At 42.9% G+C, this 20,802-nt stretch overlaps 1 protein-coding gene across 7 annotated transcripts in view; it reads left to right on the top strand.

Moving 5' to 3' along the window:
* The window catches only part of PTPN12 (protein tyrosine phosphatase non-receptor type 12), a 179,321-nt gene that overhangs the window by 130,896 nt on the left and 27,623 nt on the right, over positions 1-20,802 (top strand). For 5 of the 7 annotated variants that reach the window (XM_033957666.1, XM_033957664.1, XM_033957662.1 and 2 more), the window contains 4 exons: positions 9,070-9,147; positions 12,483-12,553; positions 14,674-14,704; positions 18,381-18,497. In XM_033957666.1, coding sequence (XP_033813557.1) covers positions 9,070-9,147; positions 12,483-12,553; positions 14,674-14,704; positions 18,381-18,497 — 297 coding nt within the window. Of the gene's footprint in view, positions 1-9,069; positions 9,148-12,482; positions 12,554-14,614; positions 14,705-18,380; positions 18,498-20,802 lie in introns of those variants that run through there. The other 2 variants (XR_004540573.1, XM_033957665.1) reach the window with 2 other exon arrangements.

Here is a 20,802-nt window from a genome sequence, read left to right as displayed (position 1 = left end):
ATGCCCCCCCCCGACGTCCGATACATCCCCCCCCCCGGCAGGACCACTCGCACCCTCACCCCGAAGGACCGCCGACTCCCCAACAATATCGGGCCAGGAGGGAGCCCAAACCCTCCTGGCCACGGCGACCCCCTAACCCCACCCCGCACTACATTACGGGCAGGAGGGATCCCAGGCCCTCCTGCCCTCGACGCAAACCCCCCTCCCCCCCCAACGACCGCCCCCCCCCAAGAACCTCCGCCCGTCCCCCAGCCGACCCGCGACCCCCCTGGCCGACCCCCACGACCCCCCCACCCCCCTTCCCCGTACCTTTGGAAGTTGGCCGGACAGACGGGAGCCAAACCCGCCTGTCCGGCAGGCAGCCAACGAAGGAATGAGGCCGGATTGGCCCATCCGTCCTAAAGCTCCGCCTACTGGTGGGGCCTAAGGCACGTGGGCCAATCAGAATAGGCCCTGGAGCCTTAGGTCCCACCTGGGGGCACGGCCTGAGGCACATGGGCCAAACCCGACCATGTGTCTCAGGCCGCGCCCCCAGGTGGGACCTAAGGCTCCAGGGCCTATTCTGATTGGCCCACGCGCCTTAGGCCCCACCAGTAGGCGGAGCTTTAGGACGGATGGGCCAATCCGGCCTCATTCCTTCGTTGGCTGCCTGCCGGACAGGCGGGTTTGGCTCCCGTCTGTCCGGCCAACTTCCAAAGGTACGGGGAAGGGGGTGGGGGGGTCGTGGGGGTCGGCCAGGGGGGTCGCGGGTCGGCTGGGGGGGCGGTCGGAGGTTCTTGGGGGGGGGCGGTCGTTGGAGGGAGGGGGGTTTGCGTCGAGGGCAGGAGGGCCTGGGATCCCTCCTGCCCGTAATGTAGTGCGGGGTGGGGGTAGGGGGTCGCCTTGGCCAGGAGGGTTTGGGCTCCCTCCTGGCCCGATATTGTCGGGAAGTCGGCGGTCCTTTGGGGGGGGGGGGGGATGTATCGGACGTCGGGGAGTCGGCCGGGCAAGAGGGCTTGGGCTCCCTCTTGCTCCGATCGTGGATGCCGGTGTGGGTGGGAGCGCGTGCGAGCGGTCGTTCGGGGTGGGGGTGCGAGCGGTCCTGCTGGGGGGGTGAATCGGGCGTCGGGCGGGGTGGGAACTATGTTTAAAAACTTTTCTATACCGCGCTCAGGCATATAACGCGCGAGGGGTATGCGCGGTAGGTAAAATCGCGTATAACGCGCGCGTTATATCCGCGAAAATACGGTAAGCTGTTTTAAGTTGCTGTGAGTGTTGTTGCATTGCAATAGTTATATTTAAGTTTTTATTTGCTCTGTAATTTTCCAAGTCAGCGTCAAGTATAGTTCTTCCAACTGTTCTCTGGCTTCTTTTCTTGCTGGTCCCATCAGTAAGGTGCCTGCAGAATGTGGGCTGTCTGATATGGCATAGTAGAGCCTGAAAAGGAATTTAAAATTCATGACGTGCTAGCCCTGAAATTACTGCGGAAAAAAGCAACTTGTAATTTGAGTTATTTTTACCTCCTAGAAATGTACAACTGTCAGGCTGCTAATGTACCACTATAACTTGTCTATGTCAGGGCTATAGAATAGTATCTTAGATGCCAGACATAAGCTTTCTAGCTAGTGGAGCAGCACCTCCTCAGAAATTGAATTTTCCAAAAGGAATATACATGTTCTAAAAGGAATATTTACCAGCCAAGGGAATATAGTATTTGGAAGCCTTCTAATGTACTGACCTCCTTTATAAGGAAGTTTGCTAAAGGCGCTGGTATCCTTAACCCAATTCCAGCCCACATTCTGAAATACCTGCAACTGCAAGCATCATTGAATCTTAATCTTACATAGTAAATTGTTACTGTCTGAAGAAAATATGCCAATTAATTTAGGCCATATTATTTTGATTCCTCTTTTGAATTCAGACCATGCTGCACAGACCTGTGGCTAATGTAAAGGTAGCTGAGGCAATGGCAGAGCTACAGCTACAAGCATACCTTTTTCAACATTGATGTAGTGCAATCAGGATTTTATTCAAACTACTATTTCATTTGACTTAAAGCACTGAAACAGTTTTGCTAGCCTTGATGACAAATTTAAGATGTAATTTGGATAAAAAAAATGCAGAGGTTGGATATGTCAGCGGCTTTTAATTTGGTTAGTCTTGATGTACATGTATGTAGATTAATTGCATTGGGTATTACGGGTGAAGTCCTGGAGATAGTTAACAAGTTTTTTTTATAACACAGAACTATAAAGGCTATTTGGAACAAGCACACATCTGAATTATGAAAAATTTCAAGGCAAGTTGTTCAAGACTCCCCAATCTCTCTGATTTCATTTAACATATATCTCAATGGACTCCATAGGCTATTTGAGGTGGTACAGTATTCTTATGCAAATGATATTACAGTTCTGTGTCCAGTAAAAAGGAGTATACAAGAAACATTCACTTTGACTAGGACATTTCATGAAATCTGTACTTGGATGATGCTTAATGGACTTAAACTCAACCCAGATAAAACTAATATTCCATGAGTAGGAGGAGGAAATTAGATATGTGAAATTCCAGGCTAAAGTTGGTTATGTCGGAAGTGTGGCAAATGGCCCACAGCTCCAGGTGATTAATGGGCCAGTTCGCTTCCGTCGGGCTACATGTGTTGAGAGGCTTAGGTAATGCACTCCACAGCTGGAGAGGCTGGCATCCGTCATTACTATTTCCGAAGACGGAGACACCAAGGTCATCCTGTTCTTGAGATTGGCCGAATTGAGTCACTAGGCCATGCTGGCCCTGGCCTTCAGTGTCCAACAAAGGCATATGTTGTAATCCTGAGACACTGGGGATCTGTGTGAGAAAAGCAAGAGCTGCCAGGGTCACATGGGAGCCTGGGACCATGCACCCACCTCTAGTGTCGCTGCCATCGATCCAAGGACTCGGGCACAAGGGTGTGGGTCTGAGAGCAAGTGTCGGACTTGCGACTGAAGCTTGAGCTTCCTCACTTCAGGAGGAAAGCCTGTTCCTAGACTGGGTTGAATACCGCTCCCAGATATTCCAGACGTTGAGTTGGCTCTGGATGACTTTTGGTGGCACTGACTACTGAACCTAGAGAATGAAGCACTGCAACCACCTGGCTGGTAGCCTGTTGAGTCTGCCCAGATCAGCCAATCTTCCAGGTATGTTTGCACTCTGATGCCTTCCCTGTGAATGAACGTTGCCGCCACAGCCGCCACCACCACCATAATTTTGAAAAATGTCCTGAGAGCGGTGGCCAGACCGATTTGGCAGGACAATGAATTGGAAGTGTCGGCCCAGCCCCACAAACCGAAGAAAGCGGTAATGGTGAGGCCAGATGGGAATGTGCAGATAAGCTTCTGAGAGATCCAGGGAGGTGAGACGTTCCCCTGTTTGTACCATCGCTGTCATGGACCTTGGTATCTCCTGCCTGAAATGCTGGACCTTCATAAATTGGTTGATCTTCTTGAGGTTGAGCACCAGACGAAAGACACCGCCTTTCTTAGGCACAATAAAATTAATTAAATACCTTCCTGTTCCGAGCTCTGGACTGCTGCACAGGAGCCACTGCTTCTATATCTTGGTGAGATATGAGAGTATCCCATACAGGTGCACGCTACAGGGCTTCAAAGAAGGTTTAGATAGGTACCTGGAAGACCAAGGGATTGAGGGGTATAGATAGGAGTAGAGGTAGGTTATAGGGATAGGATTAGAGACAGTACAGAATTAGTCAGGGACACTGTTCAGGCAACTAGGCCTGATGGGCTGCCGCGGGAGTGGACCGCTGATCGAGATGGACTTCTGGTCTGACTCGGCGGAGGCAACCTCTTATGTTCTCTTATGTTCTTATGTTCACCCATTGCTTGGCTGGAGAGCGGTAAGGTGATTCCACGAAGGAATCTGTGATTGGGGAAGCAAGCTCCTTAGCTTATACCTGTCCTTGATAATACTGAGGACTTAAACTCACTTTGACCCACTCTCTGTAAAGAGGAACAGCTGTCCCCCCTATTTGATGTTCTGAAGGAAAGTGGACTGGCCGCCCAGCATTGGGGGTCGAGAGGACTGAGATCTGGATCGCTTCTCTGAACAAAAGGAATGTTCGGCTGGAACTTAGAGCACTGAAAGGCTTGCGACCTGCCCTGGTGGTACTTCTTCGAGGCCTGCTGGACTTGGCTACACTGCCTGTCCTCTGGCAGCCACTGCAGCTTAACCTCGCTAAGGTTATTGACAATTTTTTCCAGTTTCTCACTGAAAAGCACCTTACTGCAAAATGGAAGCTTTACCAACCGCTATTTGGATACTGTTTCTGTGGATCAATGTCGCAACCACAGGGAGCGCCTTGCTAACACGGCCAAGGCCAACAGCTTAACTGTTGCCCTAATCAAATTGTGCAGGGAGTCTGCTAGTTAGGCCGGGGCCGACTCTATGGCTGGAAAGGGAGGAGGCTGAGCTGAATCTAACTCCTCCCAGGCTTCTGCCGCCTGTTGAGTCCAATCCAAACACACCCTTGCTGCATAGGAGCTACTTACTGCCACCTGGAGAGACAAAACCGTCACTTCATAAGAAGACTTAAAGGTGACTTCCAGCCAGTGGCATAGCAAGGGTAAGAGGCACACGGGGTGGTGGCACCCCTTCCCTTATACCTTTTTAACTTTCATGGCACAAGCAGCATGACCACCTTGATGCCCATGTTGGCTTTCCCTCTGATGTCACAGACTAGGCGCAAGTGACGGAAGTGACATCAGAGGGTGACGTGGGCAGCAAGTTGGTTATGCTTCTTGTGCTGACAAAGAGCTAGAGATACAGTGGTGGTAGTGGTGGGGGAGTGAGGGCGCGCACTTTTGGTGGGGGGAGGAGTAGGAAGGAGCAGGGGTATGGAGAGGAGATGGGATGCTGGCACCCGGGGCAGACCCCCCCCTCCCTTACTACACCACTGCTTCTAGCCTCCTGTCCTGAACATCTTTCTGGGCAATACCACCCTCCATAGAGAGAGTCATCCTTTTGGTAATTGCCGTTACCAGCACATTCACCTTATGCCAGCGTAATTTATCCAGCACATTGGGAACCAAGGGAGAAAGACCTGCCATGACCTTGGACACCTTAAGGTGAGTGTCAGGAGAATCCCACTGAGCTGTGACCAATTCCTGTATGGCAGGAGGCACTAAGAAGGCTCTGGAAGGCTTCATGATGCTCGCCACCTTGGGAAGCATGGCTGAAGAAGAGGGAGTCTTGGGGGACTCAATACTGAGAGCCTCCAGCGCCTGAAGGATCAAAGAGGGTAGAATCATCTGTCACATCTGGCAGCAGCTCTCCCTCTTCCATTTCCTCAAGAGGGGTAGCTGAGAACAAGGCCACTGAACTGCCCACCACATAATTGATAGAAGAGACTGGAGGTGCATCCTCCTCTGAGCTTGCAGGCATCTGCACTTTGGTGCTGAATCGCCAAGGGAGACTGCTTCCATAGCCCTTTACCCCTTGTCCGATGGAACCTTCTCCTGTTGTCCCGACAAGCAAGGTCAATTGTTAAGGTATCCTGGGGAAGTGAAGCCTGAGATAAGTATGCCTTTTTAAGTAAGAAGGCCTGATGTAAAAGCTGAACAAATGTGTGAGGGAGGAAGGTTATTCGCTACTGATTCCAAGCTCTGACTGTCCCCATAGGTTGCAGGCCATTCCCGGATCTCCCTGTCTACATGTGGCATCAACACGGAAATGACCTCAGAAATAGGCAGTTGTTCAGAAGCACCCATATTTTCTTATCTGCTAGGAACTCACCAACAAGTGTGCTGCATTTACCTTGCTTGTCTCCGGAGAAAGCGAAGTTGCATACCTGTAACAGGGGTTCTTCGTAGACAACAGGGGAATGTAGCCACACTTGCCCTCCCTCCAACCCCGCAAAAAAAAAAAAAAAAAAAAAGAAAGAAAATGAAACAAGGTTTTCATAATGCCAGAAAAGCAAGAACTCTGCCAATGCATACTTTAACAGGTTAGTGAAATTTTAGCTAGTGAAATAACTGTCAGGATAGGGGGAAGGAGTTAAGGAGGCTACAATCCTGGTACATACTCAGTAAGGGGAGAGCACTGACATACAGGCTCAGTCTGAGGACTTCACCAACAAGTGTGGCTGCATTCCCCTGCTATCTATGGAGAACCCCTGTTACAGGTAAGCAACTTCGTTTTCTCTCTACCATATTGTATCTTGCAGATCAGTTGCCCTCTTGTCTTTTTTTTTTTTTTTTTTTGGGGGGGGGAGGGGACATGTTTACCAATTTCTACTCCACTCAAAATTGCTTTTGACTGACTCTACAGCCCTGAACGGCTGTACAAATGGATCAATTTTTTTATTTTATATTCCGTCAAAAATTACAAAGACTAGGGGATATTTGATAAAGTTACAGGGAAATACTTTTAAATCCAATAAGAGGAAATATTTTTTCACTCAGAATAGTTAAGCTCTGGAACGCATTACCATAGGTTATGGTAAGAGTGGTTAATGTAGCTGGTTTTATGAAAGGTTTGGACATTTCCTGGAGGAAAAGTCCATAGTTTGTTACTGAGACAGAGATTGGGGGGGGGGGGGAGCCACTGCTTGCCCTGAAGCGGTAGTATGGAATATTGCTACTATTTGGGAAGTCCTTTCAACACTGGTGCACTGTGGAAGATGTAAAGCCCTTCCGAGTTCCAATTTTGATGGTCTTTGAATTTTTGCAGGAGGGATTTCAGAAGGATTTGTCGGTCAGATCTCTGAAAGTGTTCTCTGTTTCCAAGCGTGGAAAGGACAAAGGCAGGTCACCTGGTTCATTAGAGGCTTTTTGGTTGTGCCCTCCGGTGTGTGTCCCTTTCACTTCCTGGAATCTTAATACTGTATTGCAGGGTCTCAATGACCTTCATATGAACCCTTACAGGAGGCTTCCCTTCTGGCAATTATGTCGGCAAAACAAGTCTCCAGGTTGCAAGCTCTTTCCTGGAGGAAGCTGTTCCTCAAAATTACGGAAGCAGGGCACTCCTTACACATGGTTCTGTCCTTACTGAAAGTTGTCTTGGCCTTCCACATTAATCAGGAGGTCCACTTGCCACTTTTTACCTACAAGGTCAAAGAAAAAGGACAGGACATTGCATTTTCTGAATGTCAAGCAGACTATCCTCTGGTACGTCGAAGTTACCAGTGAGTTTTGGACCTTGGATCACTTCTTTGTTCTGACCAGTCATGCCAAGAAAGGGAGGCTAGCATATAAAAGCCTTGATTTCCAGATGAAATAGGAAGGCTATTTCCTCCGTGTACATGGGCTGCAGTAAGCAGCCGTTGATCGTGTTGAAAATTCACTCCACCAGAGGAGTTGCTACTTCATGGACGGAGACTAGGGCTGTCTCACCCAAGGAGATCTGTACAGTAGCTACCCTCCATACTTTTAGGTTCTATAGGGTGGACTTGGTAGCCAGGGAAGACGCTGTTTCTGGGTCCTCTGTTCTGAAGACAGGCTCAGTGGGCCTGCCCTAGACTCTGGGGACTGCTTTGATATGTTCCTATGGTTCAGGACCACTAGACACGTTGCACTAGAAAGATTAGGTTCTTTCCTTGATAATAATCTTTCTTGTAGATGTGTTTAGTGGTCCTGAAGCCCCACCCTGTATGTGGGCTATGTATGCCTTCTGCCTTGGAATCAGTCTAGAGCTGGACAGATCTCTGTCTTCAGGTGAGCTGAAAAAAAATAAAAGGGAACACTCTCAAGAGTGCATATAGTCTTCTTCAAGTCTGTGTTGGATAGCGGGGCATGCGAGTAGCTACGAGCTTTAAGATTAGTGCTGGTTGCACAAGTTTTTATATCTGTTTTATAGCAGCTGTTTGAATGTTATGATGATTATTTGTAATGTTTGTTACAGAGCAAGACCGAATTGTACTGTTGGGGGATTCTTCCTTGTTTCCCTCCTTCCGGTTTTGTCTTTCATTAAAGTGCTACTTGCTTTGTACGAACTTAGGAGGCAGTTTTCTGCAAGCAATTTGCGAATTCGGATTCAAAACCCTATGATTTAGGACCAATAGACACATCTACAAGAAAGAAGATTATTGAGGTAAGAACCTAATCTTTCTTTAGTAGTACATCTCTTAATATTCTTTGGTAGGTGTTTGCATTCTGTATCTTAGATTTACATTAGAGTGAAAAGAATGCATGTGACGTTGGGCACAGCAGTGTATGTTTTACTGAGGGGACCATTTGTAAGGGATGAAATGTTTTTGTTTACTTATGTCTGTCCTAGAGCCTTCAGCTTAGCCAGCAATGCTAATAGTACCATTTTAAGGAATAATATCTACTAGGTACTAAGAATAGATCATTTTATATAGGTCATAAACAGTTTCAAATAATGGTGCCTTTTTTTTTTTTTTTTTTTTTACCAATGCTGAAATGAGAAAAATTACAAATATACTTCTCCCTCTGTATACATGGGGGTTAGGGGCAGAGCCGACCTGCAATTATTGAAAAACTGCAAATAACTTTTAGGGCCAACTCTGACCCACCCCGCCTCCCTCCTGTGTCCCGGACCTCCCTAGACCTTACCTAGGGGTCTAGCGGTGACGCGGGGCAGGAGAGATCTTCCTACGCTCCTGCCCTGTGCAGAGCCATCATCAAAAATGGCTGCCATGAGTTCCCATTGTAGTCTTGTGAGATCAAGGGAACTCACGGCAGCCATTTTTGATGACTGCTCTGCACGTGGCAGGAGCATAGGAAGATCGTTTCTACCCCATGTCTCACCGCTAGACCACCAGGTAAGGTATGGGGAGGTCAGGGATGCAGCAATTCACCCATAATAACTAGGGGGAGGTCCGAGGCAAAAAAACGCAAATAACTGAATCTGCGAGTCCTAAACCCGTGGATTCGGAGGGGGAAGTGTAGGAGCATTGAAATGGAAAGCCATATGTTTGTAATATAATGTACTTTTAAGTAGAACATCTTTAATCGTGAAGAATATTTCTGCTGTGAGACAGAAAATCTGTAGAACTGAATGTTTGTTTATAGCTTTTTGTTCCATCATGTATTAATATAATGGCTTAAATTTTATTTTCCATCTTATATGTATTTGGTTTAGATTTTGATGTTAATGAAGATTCTCCGCCACCTCTACCAGAAAGAACACCAGAATCTTTTGAAGTAGCAAATGAACAGAGTGAGTGTCGGTGTTTTTGTTTGTTTTTACTGCATCACAATGATAAAAGCAGTCTTTGGTTGTCTTGATATCTGCAAGAGCTCTGGGTTATGCTCCAATTTTGGGTTCCTTCAGATTCCATTTAGGGAGATTTTGAAAGTTGAACTAATCTTTAATGATGGTGAAGGAGTGATTCACAATTAGTCTAAGAACATAACTGCCTCTGCCGGGTCAGACCAGGGGTCCATCATGCCCAGCAGTCCGCTCCCGCAGCGGCCCCCCAGGTCCATGACCTGTAAGTGATCCTTTACCTAAATCGTGTATTCCCTATTCGTTTAGTGTCCTGTATAGTTACCCTCTATCTGTATCCTTCAATCCCCTTCACCTTCAGGAAATCATCCAATCCCTTTTTGAAACCCAATATTGTACTCTGTCCTATCACCTCTTCTGGGAGCGCATTCCAGTTGTCCACCACCCTCTGAGTGAAGAAGAACTTCCTAGCATTTGTTTTGAAACTGTCACCTTTCAACTTTTCTGAATGCCCTCTTGTTTTTGTTGTCCCTGCTAGTCTGAAGAATCTGTCCCTCTCCACCTTTCATGATTTTATAAGTCTCTATCATGTCCCCTCTAAGTCTCCGCTTTTCCAGGGTAAAGAGCCCCAGCTTCTCCAGCCTTTCAACATACGAAAGGTTTTCCAAGCCCCTTATCATCCTAATCGCTCTTCTATGGACCCTCTCGAGTATCGCCATATCCTTCTTAAGGTACGGCGACCAGTATTGGACGCAGTACTCCAGATGCGGGCACACCATCGCTCAATACAGTGGTAGAATAACTTCCTTTGATACCCTTTTTGATAATGCCCAACATTCTGTTCGCCTTCTTTGAGGCCGCTGCACATTGCGCCGCCAGCTTCATTGTTTTGTCCACCAATACCCCCAAGTCTTTTCCTAGGTTGCCTTCTCCAGTACTCTCCCTCCCATCGTATAGCTGTATATCGGGTTCTCTTTCCCTATATGCAAGACTTTGCATTTCTCAACATTGAAGCTCATCTGCCATCTTTCTGCCCACTCGTTCAGTTTGTTCAGGTCTCTTTGCAGATCTTTGCATTCCTCAACAGTTATGACCCTACTGGATAGTTTTGTGTCGTCTGCGAATTTTATAACTTCGCACTTCCCTATTTCCAGGTCATTTATGAATATATTGAACAGCAGTGGTCCCAACACTGACCCTTTCCAGTCCGAGTAGTGTCCCTTTACTCCTACCCTCTGTTTCCTGTCCACCAGCCAATTTCTGATCAATCTGTGCACGTCCCCTACCACCCCATGGCTCCACAGTTTTCTTAGTAGGCGCTCATGAGGTACCTTGTCAAAGGCTTTTTGGAAATCCAGATATACAATGTCTGTGGGGTCACCCTTGTCCAATTGTTCGCTTATCCCCTCAAAGAAATGAAGTAGGTTCGATTGGCATGATCTTCCTTTATAAAAACCATGCTGGCTTGTTCTCATCAGATTATTTCTTTCTAAATGCTCATTGATACTTTCCTTGATCAATGATTCAGCCATCTTCCCCGGAACTGAGGTTAAGCTCACTGGCCTGTAGTTCCCTGGGTCGCCTCTCGATCCTTTTTTTTGAAGATAGGTGTAACATTTTGCTATCCTCCAGTCCTCCGGGATTACCTCTATTCTCAAGGATAGGTTACAAATCTGCCGTAGTAACTCCACTGTTTCGTTTCTGAGCTCTTTCAGTATTCTCGGGTGGATTCCGTCTGGGCCCAGAGATTTGTCAGTTTTTGATCTATCTATCTGCATGACTACGTCTTCAAGGCTTACTTCCATGCATGATAATTTTCCCTCTTGGTCCCCCTTGAAGATTTTTTCCGGTTCTAGCACGTTGGATTTGTCTTCTCTTGTAAAGACCGATGAGAAGAACATGTTTAGTCTGTCAGCCACCTCTTTTTCCTCCTTCAAGTTTCAAGTTCAAGTTTATTCACATTTGATGGATCGCCTATTACAATATCTAAGCGATGTACATATTAAAAACCAACAGATTTTGGTAATACATTTAATATTGTTGGACAAGACATTAGACAAAGGGATTGGACATACATGAGTAAGTGGGTAAGAGGGGAAAAGTTACAATTGTAATATTTAGTGAAATTACATAAAATGGAAAATACATTAGGTAAGAATGGGATAGAAATATAAAAGGTTTTTGTTGATTGTTATAAAAATACAGGAAATTAGAATATATTTGTTATAAATCAAATGCATCTTGAAATAAATATGTTTTTAAAATTTTTTTAAAAGTAGTGATATCTTTTTCAAGTTTAATAAAATTTGGGAGGGCATTCCACAAGGAAGGTGCTACAACTGAAAACATATCATTTCGTCTTGTGCCAATAACCCTCAAAGACGGGATTGAAAGTAGATTCATTGAAGACGATCGTAGGGAACGAGAAGAACTGTGAGGGATAATCCCTTCCTGTCTCCCTCATCCAGAGGTCTAGGAGAAGAAAGGAGTTGTCATATTTCAATATTTGGTCAAACAAGATATGAAGAAAAAAAAATACTAGGAACACAAAACTATTTAAATTATTTACCCAAAGAACATTTGATAAATTGCCATGCTAAAAGAAACATAAATAACTTGTCTTAAAAAGAACAATATTTTTATAGAAATATATTGTATTTGAGTGGAGGAGTAGCTTAATGATTAGACCAAGTGCCGCACACCCTGAGGTGGTGAGTTTGATTCCCACTGCAGTTATTTGTGACTCTGGGCAAGTAACTTAACAGTTCTTTGCCCCAGGTACAAATAAGTACCTGTGTAAACCACTTTGATTAACCACACACAGAAAAATCAGTATATCAAGTTCCATCCCCTTACCCTTATATCTGTGAGTATATTGTGCAATATAACCTTTGCTTTTAGATGATTCTAGTTCTTTGTCATTCTATTCATGTTCTTCATCTTGTGTGCATAATTCATCTTTGGTGCATGTTTTCTTTGTCTGCAAAATTGTGCATGTAAGCTGTAGGCATAAATGGAAATCATTGGTCTTTCTGTTTATGATTCACAACAAGGGAGCTAAGCCTGTTCCTGACTGCTGCTCTTCCTCCCTTCTGGGAAGATGGTAGAGGAAGTAAGGTTTCTCACCACACGCATAAAATTCACCCTTTCATTTACACACTTTCTCTTTTCTTAATTGTATACACAAACATAGCCTTCCCATGACATATTCATGCATATACAAATGATTCAAAAGCTATTCACTGTGTGGTTATGCTTATTTACCTGTGCATTCATGTTTACACAGAAGATAGATAATAGCTTATAAGAGATTTTGTTTTCCTTAGACCCACCTTCACGGACTGCAGAATGGTCATTGTTGCAAGATCCAAATTCGTCAGAACGGATGCCATCCACAGTAAGTCTTAGAAAGTTAAATTATGGATTTCTGTTAAATTATGGACAAGTTTGTGCATGGTCTTTGTAAAATGGGGCTCTGCCCGTATTATTATTCAGCTATATGTATACGTATAGAAATGTGTTTCCTTGTGCATTTGTACCAGATATTTAGTTTGCATAACCAACATTTATTTGAATTCTAACATTTCCAAGAAGCATGACACACATTTTCTGCTGTTCTTATGAAGTTGAGCAGTCCTGGGAATAAGATGCAGCAGTATGTCACTGGCCAAAATAAGCCAAAGCAGGCTAAAACAGCAAGATTGGGGTTTAATTTATCCCCTCCCCCCCCCCAAAAAAAAAAGAAATGCAGTTCATAGGTTTGACATTACAATCAAGCTTTTTTATTTTTAATTGTTGACCTGGCACTTTCCTCTTTTTTGGACTTCCAGTTCAAAGGGAACCTTTCTTGGCTGAACAATCACGTTTGTTTCAAAGACATAGTACTGAAGCTGTTGGCCTTTAGTTGCTATCCTTGCAGAAGAGTGTTACTCAAATCTCTCAGCTCCTCCCCTTAACCAGTGGAGAATAGCTCCCTTTTCAGACACTTTATGAGTTGAATTTGGACCCTCAGAAACCTTCCATGTACCAGTGTTCTATTATGAGGCAGTACATACACACAGACTACTTTCCTTCACACATCTGGACATCACCTTGTTAGTCACTGACCAATGGGAGTCCCCAGAAGGTTCCCTAAAGGTGGCAAAAGCTATGTACAGGCTTTATCCTATGCCTCTGGACTTCCAACAGCTGTTTTCTCATCTGAAGGTGGATTCTGTCGTAGCTCAAGTGACTAAGTGTACTTCCCTCCCTAGTGAGAGAGGGGTGATGTTGAAGGATGCGCAGGATCGCAAGGTGAATGTGCTAGCTTTGGGTATCAGAGTGGCAGTGGCTGCCTCCTTCGTGGCCTGTTATACTAGGTTGCAGCAATTGTCCTTTGGAGCTCGCTTTTATCATGGAGTGGATTATGTGGACGATACTCTTTATAGCATCATCACAGTTATGGGCAGGATATCAGCTTATTCCGTTTCTGCCCACCGGATGCTCTGGATTAGGTAGTGCGTGGGTAATTCAGCCTCCAAGGCTACTTTACTTTCAAACAATTTTATTGATGATATCTGCGTTCCACAACAAAAATGAACAAAGCATGTTTCAAGTTTATTAGGTTTTTATATACCGCCTATCGAGATCATCTAAGCGGTTTTACAATCGGGTACTCAAGTATTTTTTTCCTTATCTATCCCGGTGGGCTCACAACCTATCTAACGTACCTGAGGCTATGGAGGACTGAGTGACTTGCCCAGGGTCACAAGGAACAGCGCGGGGTTTGAACCCACAACCCCAGGGTGCTGAGGCTGTAGCTCCAACCACTGTGCCACACACTCCTCCGCATCTAACATGTAGTACATTGCAACAGCAATAATATAACTAAAGTAGAACATCTACAGTTATCAAACATTTTGAACATTATGGTGTCCCAACTCCCCACCACCCAACCCCCTCCTCAGAATCCTACCCCGAAACTCCTAAACTATAACCGTCCAAAGACATGGGTTCTTATAGTCCCTGAAGATAAACATCTATCCCCCCTACAAAAAGTTACATTCCACATTTTATTAATGTCTCAAATAAGAAATGAGAACTTAATATTCCAATTCTCGTATAGGTACTGCAGCTTTGGAGAGAGCCTGAGCTTGAGAGAGGAGGCTCAGATCTCCAGAGGGGCTCACCAATATCTTTATTATTTCTAAAATGAAATGCATTCCAAGTAGTTTACAAATTTGTTTTAAAAATTTAAACAAAATGAGATTCTTGTATTGTCTGAATTTTATTTGTGCTGATTATTCCTTAGATGAAAGATCTATTCTTAGAGGACATATAGGATCATGTGCCCGTGAATGAGTGATAACCTTGATTGCAGTTTGAACTGGAGACTTTCCAGGAACTATGTAAAGTTTTTTTTTTTTTAAGAATGCTTTCTCCAGCATGGTGTGCAAGTTTTGTTTGTTTTTTTTTGTAGGCACGCTGTAATGAATTTAACAAGATACAAATATCCAATTAATGCATCTTGTTTTACAGAACTTGAAAACAACTGGGAGTATAAAACTCAGTAAGTGATTTGAATTTCATGTATAGCACAATAATAATAATAGCTTTATTTATATCCCATCATACCTTTTCAGTTCAAGACGGTATACAGTAATGGAGAAGTACAATATGGATACCGTGGGAACAGGTATCGGTACAAGTAGAGGGAAGAGGGAGTAGAGGGTAATGGTGTGAACTCATAAACTGCCTTATTATTTGGGGGCCACCAACTCTGAGTGAAGCAAGCTGTTTTAAAATTTTCAGAGAAAGCAAAATTGCTTCTCTTTCAACAAGGAGGATGAAGCAGCCATACAAGCAGGTTGTGTCGTCTGACAGCACAGAGGCCAGCAGCTCTCTGATCATCAACTAAAAAATGTTTTGAGTGTGCATGTACCTACCTCTGCAGCATGCTCCTATGGAATGCCGCTTATATTTCCTTTTCCTGCTTGATTTAGTTAAGGGAAATCTTGCCTCACTGATCTATTATGAGGGTCAATTGAAAGGTTTCTGGCCTAAGAAAAAGCAAGATTAGTATCACAGTTCTATAGCTGTCCAGCAGATGGCGATGACAAACATTTATGGCTAGATTTTCAAGTCGGTCTGATGTCTAGTTTTGTCATGTCAGCCTTCTAAAGTAAACAGCTGTTCAACTTTTCTGTTCATGCTATTCTGATTGACTGTCTGGAGTCAATTGATCTTTCAGGCAATGTGCTGAAATGGTTCCAGGGTTTTTTGAGTAAAAGATCATATCAAGTCTATATTGACAACAAACATTCCTGCAGCTGGGTAAACTCTTGAGGAGTCCTGCAGGGCTCTCCTCTATCCCCTACATTGTTCAACATTTACCTTGCCTCATTGGGGAACTTACTGCAAAACTTAAAAATTAAATTCTATATCTATGCAGACGATATCACAATAGTTATTCCCCTTACTACCCTGACTTCTGAGACAATGAATCAACTATCATCCATTCTAAAGCAAATCGAATTATGGATGACAGAATTCAAATTGAAACTCAACTCAGACAAAACCAAATTTTTCCTTGCAAGCCCAAACGATAAAATTAAAGACACATCAATCTTCTTGAATGGTCAGGTCTTCCCTATTGACCATGCCATAAAAATTCTGGGAGTGACTCTGGACCGCCACCTCACTCTAAAAGATCTCAAAAAAGTCCATGTCATTATTCGCGGTAGTATGGTTCTTGAAAAGTGTGCAAACAGTGAAATCATGAATGACAAAATGCTGTCAATGGGAAAATAGATGTTAGGTTCCAGCATTACATTTTGTACCTCAAATTTGCGTAAAGTGAATAATGGGTCCTATAGGAAAAATAGGGTTAGGTTCCTGCATTGGATAGTATTTGACAAAACTCATAGAACATTTATAATGTTGCAAACACTTTTTGTATTTACAGTATTGCTTATGGAAATAACATTGTTAAAATAATTGCACGGAACAGTGCTAGAAAGAGAGAGTACACGACAATTATGAAAAAGAACATTTCTTGACAAAAACCAGCTTTTCACAAATACAGTACAGGTGTGCAGTATAGTACTGTATCACTCAAGGTGAATCTTTGCCAAATCAGCAGCTAGAGAGGGAAAGGCTTGCAGCTCCAGAATGGCAGGAGAAGATGGAGATGTCGACGCTGGTAGGTGGACTTCAGCCTGGTCAATCTTTGATAAATGAGTTGAGGCTGGCAAATCAACTTCTCTCGCATCAACCTCTGGCGTATGAGTCTCATGACTTTTTAACTGAAAAAACTGTCAGCCTTGTCTGCTTGGCTTTTTTTCTCAAGTCCTTAAATGTCTCAGCGTAAGGAGCAAATGCAGGACTTGTCAGGACGCTAACTTTTAGACTACGCTTTATCATGTGATCACATTCTTACTGAACAGTTTTTTCCAACGTTCATGCTTGCCCTGTTATTTTTTTTTTTGATGAGGCACAATTTTTGCAATGTTGACGCCTCTCCTACATCATTATCTCTGGCGCCTTGTTATGCCATCTCTTCACGTGTCATTCTCTGCTGATTATTCGAGCACACTGCATGATGTTTTCCATATTTCTATGTGTGTTTTCTGCAACACCTCCAAAGCCCTCAAAGTTTTACACACATCTGAACAAACTTTTTTTCTAACAATTGTTCAAAGTAGCCTGTGTGCCATTCCAGGTTATGTCAACATAGTTCCCTACCCGAATGGTTTATCCTTTTGAATATTGAGCAGTATGTTGTTAGTAAAGGGATGTATACGGCAAGCTCTCTCAATCCGCAGCAGCCCTCACTGGTTCATATTCACACAACCAAAGTTTCATTTTTGGCCGAAATAGATGAGTTTCAGCTGAAACTGGATAAAGCAGTTTCAGTCAGCTTCTAATTTAGGAGCCATAAGGAAGATCTGTTATATGAAACATTATGACTGGGATAACAGTTATATCTAAACTGTTCAGGAGGACAGAATAGGATGAAGAGAGGCAGCAGCATAATGCTGTTCTAACAAAAAATATGAAAGCAACAGAGCCATAGAGCTTGCACGGTATAGAGGCACTGAATACCTTGATTGTAATTGAAAACGTTCATTTGACAGATGTGGACTGGGACTTTCTCTGGTTCAGTGTCATTTTTACATGAGGAAATCCTGGATTCTCCACAGGGAGAACTGTTCTGTCAGCTGGTTAATAGAACCCATTCAGGAAGGGGAGCGGTACTGGACCCGGTGCTTGTAAGAGGAGAGAGCATTTCTAACGTTGTAGCAGATGATCATCTGGCATCCAGTGATCACCAAGGGAGAGGGGTATAGTTCATTAAAAAATAATCCTAAACTTAAGGAAAAACCAACTTTCAAGATGGGAGGGGGGAATACCTCAAGCTTGTGTTAGCTAGATGGAAACATCTCAGTGGGGGATAGGGGAAGTAGAAATGTAGTGGACAGAATTGGAAGGAGATATTTTAAGGGCCACTATGGTTTTCAGAAGTAATTGTGTAATGGCTCTACACTAAATCCAAATCACTTTCTTCCATTACATCCTCTGTATCTAAACCTTTTTTCCAATAATTTGGCTATTAGTATCGGCTTTCCATATGTTGCCCTTTTCCCCCATTTGTATGCATGTATTTTAAAGTTTTACTTATTTGGGTTTTTGTTCATCTCTTCCCAGGGTCACTAAAAGAGGAGGTTAATATTTGTAATTTAAAATAAAAGCCTTAAGATTGGATGGGTTGGTGATTGTTGTGTGTTTGGAGTTATTTGCAACTTTGTTGTACATTGCATTCTTATCCTCTGTAAATCAATAAAAATGATTTAAATATAAAATAAAAGCCTTAAATATTGCACATAGGACAATGATTTAGTTAAGAAATATATCAGTTTATTTCAGTTAGTTAAAATCAGATATGTAGTTAAGCTCAAGATAATAGAATTCTTATGAGCGCTGGAGCATAGTGCCCCGGGCCGCAGTAGAAACCTCTACCATGGCTTAATAAAAGGGGGCCTAAGTGACTTAGAATATAACATTAACTTCTAAAAAGAAGCAGCAGTAGTGCAGATTCATTTACATCTGTACTATTTTCAATGGCAATCTTTCTATTTAGAACAAAGCTTGAATTCACTTCTATGTTGAAATCAGTTGAACTTTTCTAGCTACACAGTTTGAGTATAATAAACTCTACAAATGTATTCTCTGAACATTCCTTGTAGATAATCCAGGAAGAGGAGATGGGAAAAAATGTGAAATAGTACCTCAACTTCCCCTTGCCGGTTCCATGGACACAAAAGATCAACTGTCTGAAAGTTCATTGGATGTCTCCGATATTGGTAAATGTGATTCTTATAAAAGAATCTGTAAAATATGGATGCTAGCACAGATTGGTTTACATATTCCTTAAAGTCACTTCATATTTAATGTATCAGCTTTTGATCTCTGACTGAAAAATACAATACAATATTTGATTACCATTCAATGTATTGTAATCTGCTTTGGGTGGGTCCCTTCATGAAAAAGGTGGTTAATAAATATAAATTTAATTTTTTTAATTAAAGCAAACAAAAAGAACCCCCCCCCCCCCTGCTAACATGAGCCTGAGTCAGTTGGGGCTGGACCTATGTAGCTTGTCAAATCAGTACATCTGCTTTCTTTGACCTAGATGCTGAAACCTGGAAAAGGAATACTGCAAATTTGTTGTTTTGCTGCTATGTGTATAAGTCAGTGATTTAGGGGTATCACTAGCTTTGTTATTTTGATTTGGCAGCTGCTTCTTGCTCCTTTAGGTCTCCACTGCTAGGGTGCCTTTGCTATAAGCTATTTTTTTTCCCCTGCTAACTAGATATTTTTTCCCATTTCACTTCCTCTTCCATATTTAATCTAGTGATTGCAACTATGGTCTGGGCTGGGGACTATGCATTAAAGTTCCTTCCAGAATCCTGTATTAATGCACCCTGAATCTAGCCACTAGATGTCACCTTTAATCTATGATTGAGATAATGTTTACAAATTCCTCTGTGTATGTTTCATAATCTTTGAAACTAATCTTGCTAATTTTGAGTTTTTAAGCATCTAGTTTTTCTTGCTGAAGAATTTTCTTACAGACAGCTAATTGATAATTCTCAGACACTGTTGTCTTTGTGATATCCTAGAATATATCATATGAGGTCTCCTTTTCCTGAACATGGTTAACATATTATTATGACCTGTATTCATCTAAGATTTGTAATAAAATCTTGTAACAAGTATTCACTGAGGACAAGCACGTCCTAGTATTCTCACATCTGGGTGATGTCATTAGGCAGCTTCGTGCAGATGCTGATTAGCTCAGAATATTTTAGCAGGATCCCATCTGACACACAAGCAATGCACCAGGCCTGCAAGAGCAACAACCTAGTGGACAGACAGAGCAGAGAATGATTTCTCAATTTAGGTATAACCCACCCACAAAATCTTCTGGGAGTGGGGCACCCTCTCAGTGCATTTTTTTCCACAACTCAGTACAACAACAAGGTCTATTTGTTCTGCTCCAGGCTTGGATCAAAGGCAGACTAGCATCAGATGCCTTTTTCCTTCATTGGTGGAGGGTCTTCTGCATGCATATCATCTGATAACCTCAGATAGAGAAGATTGTTGAAATTCAGATAAGATCGGGGATCAATGATACTAATTAAATTACCTTCCACACCTTACCCTGAATTTCTTCCTCACACTAGGTATCCACATTCCCTGTCTGCTAAAAATTCCCTCTTCATAATTGTATCCTGATATTTCGCAGATGTTAGAATATTTTCAATTGTAAGATGTAAAATAGTTATTTATACATTACTTGTTGGAATATTCATATTTATCTCTATCTCTACCTCTCTCTTTATATTTTTATCTTTACTTTTCATTAATTGTTTCTTCAGGTACTTTAGTTAGATTGTGAGCCTTTGGGACAGTTAGGGAAATTTCCAAGTACCTATCTTATTTATTTTTATCTATTGTATCTTTTTAATGCATCATTTTTGTAAACCGCTTAGAAACCTCACGGTTATTAGCGGTATATAAGAATTAAATTAAATTAAATTAAATTAAAAATTAATCACTACTTTCTGGCCAAGACAAATCTTGTTCTCTCTTCTGGAGTTGTGGAGATTGGATTGTTTTATGACTAGCACAGAACTAGGGGGAGGGGGAGGTCTCCTGCATCCCAACTTCATGTCCTTGGCCCTTATGACCTGGAAGTTGAGATCATAGAATTATAATCCTTTAATCTTCCTGAGGGTCTCTCCAAATTCTTGATTCCGGGAAAGATTCTGCTAAGGAAGTGGTCTCAAACTTGCGGCCTGGGGGCCACATGCAGCTTGCCAGGTACTATTTTGAGGCCCTTGGTATGTTTATCATAATCAAAAAAGTACAATAAAACAGTTTCTTGATCATGTGTCTCTTTAGCTATAAATTACAATATTATTATTAAGACTTAGCCAAAAGGAAAGATTTATAAACTACAAAGAGTTTTACCTCATGCAAAATTGTTATTTCTTTAATAAGACATTAACTATTTTTTCTGAGGCCCTCCAAGTACCTACAAATCCAAAATGTGGCCCTGCAAAGGGTTTGAGTTTTAGACCACTGCTCTAAGGTATTCTTTCA

This window comes from Geotrypetes seraphini, chromosome 9 (assembly GCF_902459505.1).
Source record: "Geotrypetes seraphini chromosome 9, aGeoSer1.1, whole genome shotgun sequence".
In the NCBI taxonomy this organism is placed as follows: Eukaryota; Metazoa; Chordata; class Amphibia; order Gymnophiona; family Dermophiidae; genus Geotrypetes; species Geotrypetes seraphini.
This window is presented reverse-complemented; position numbering and strand designations above follow the sequence as displayed.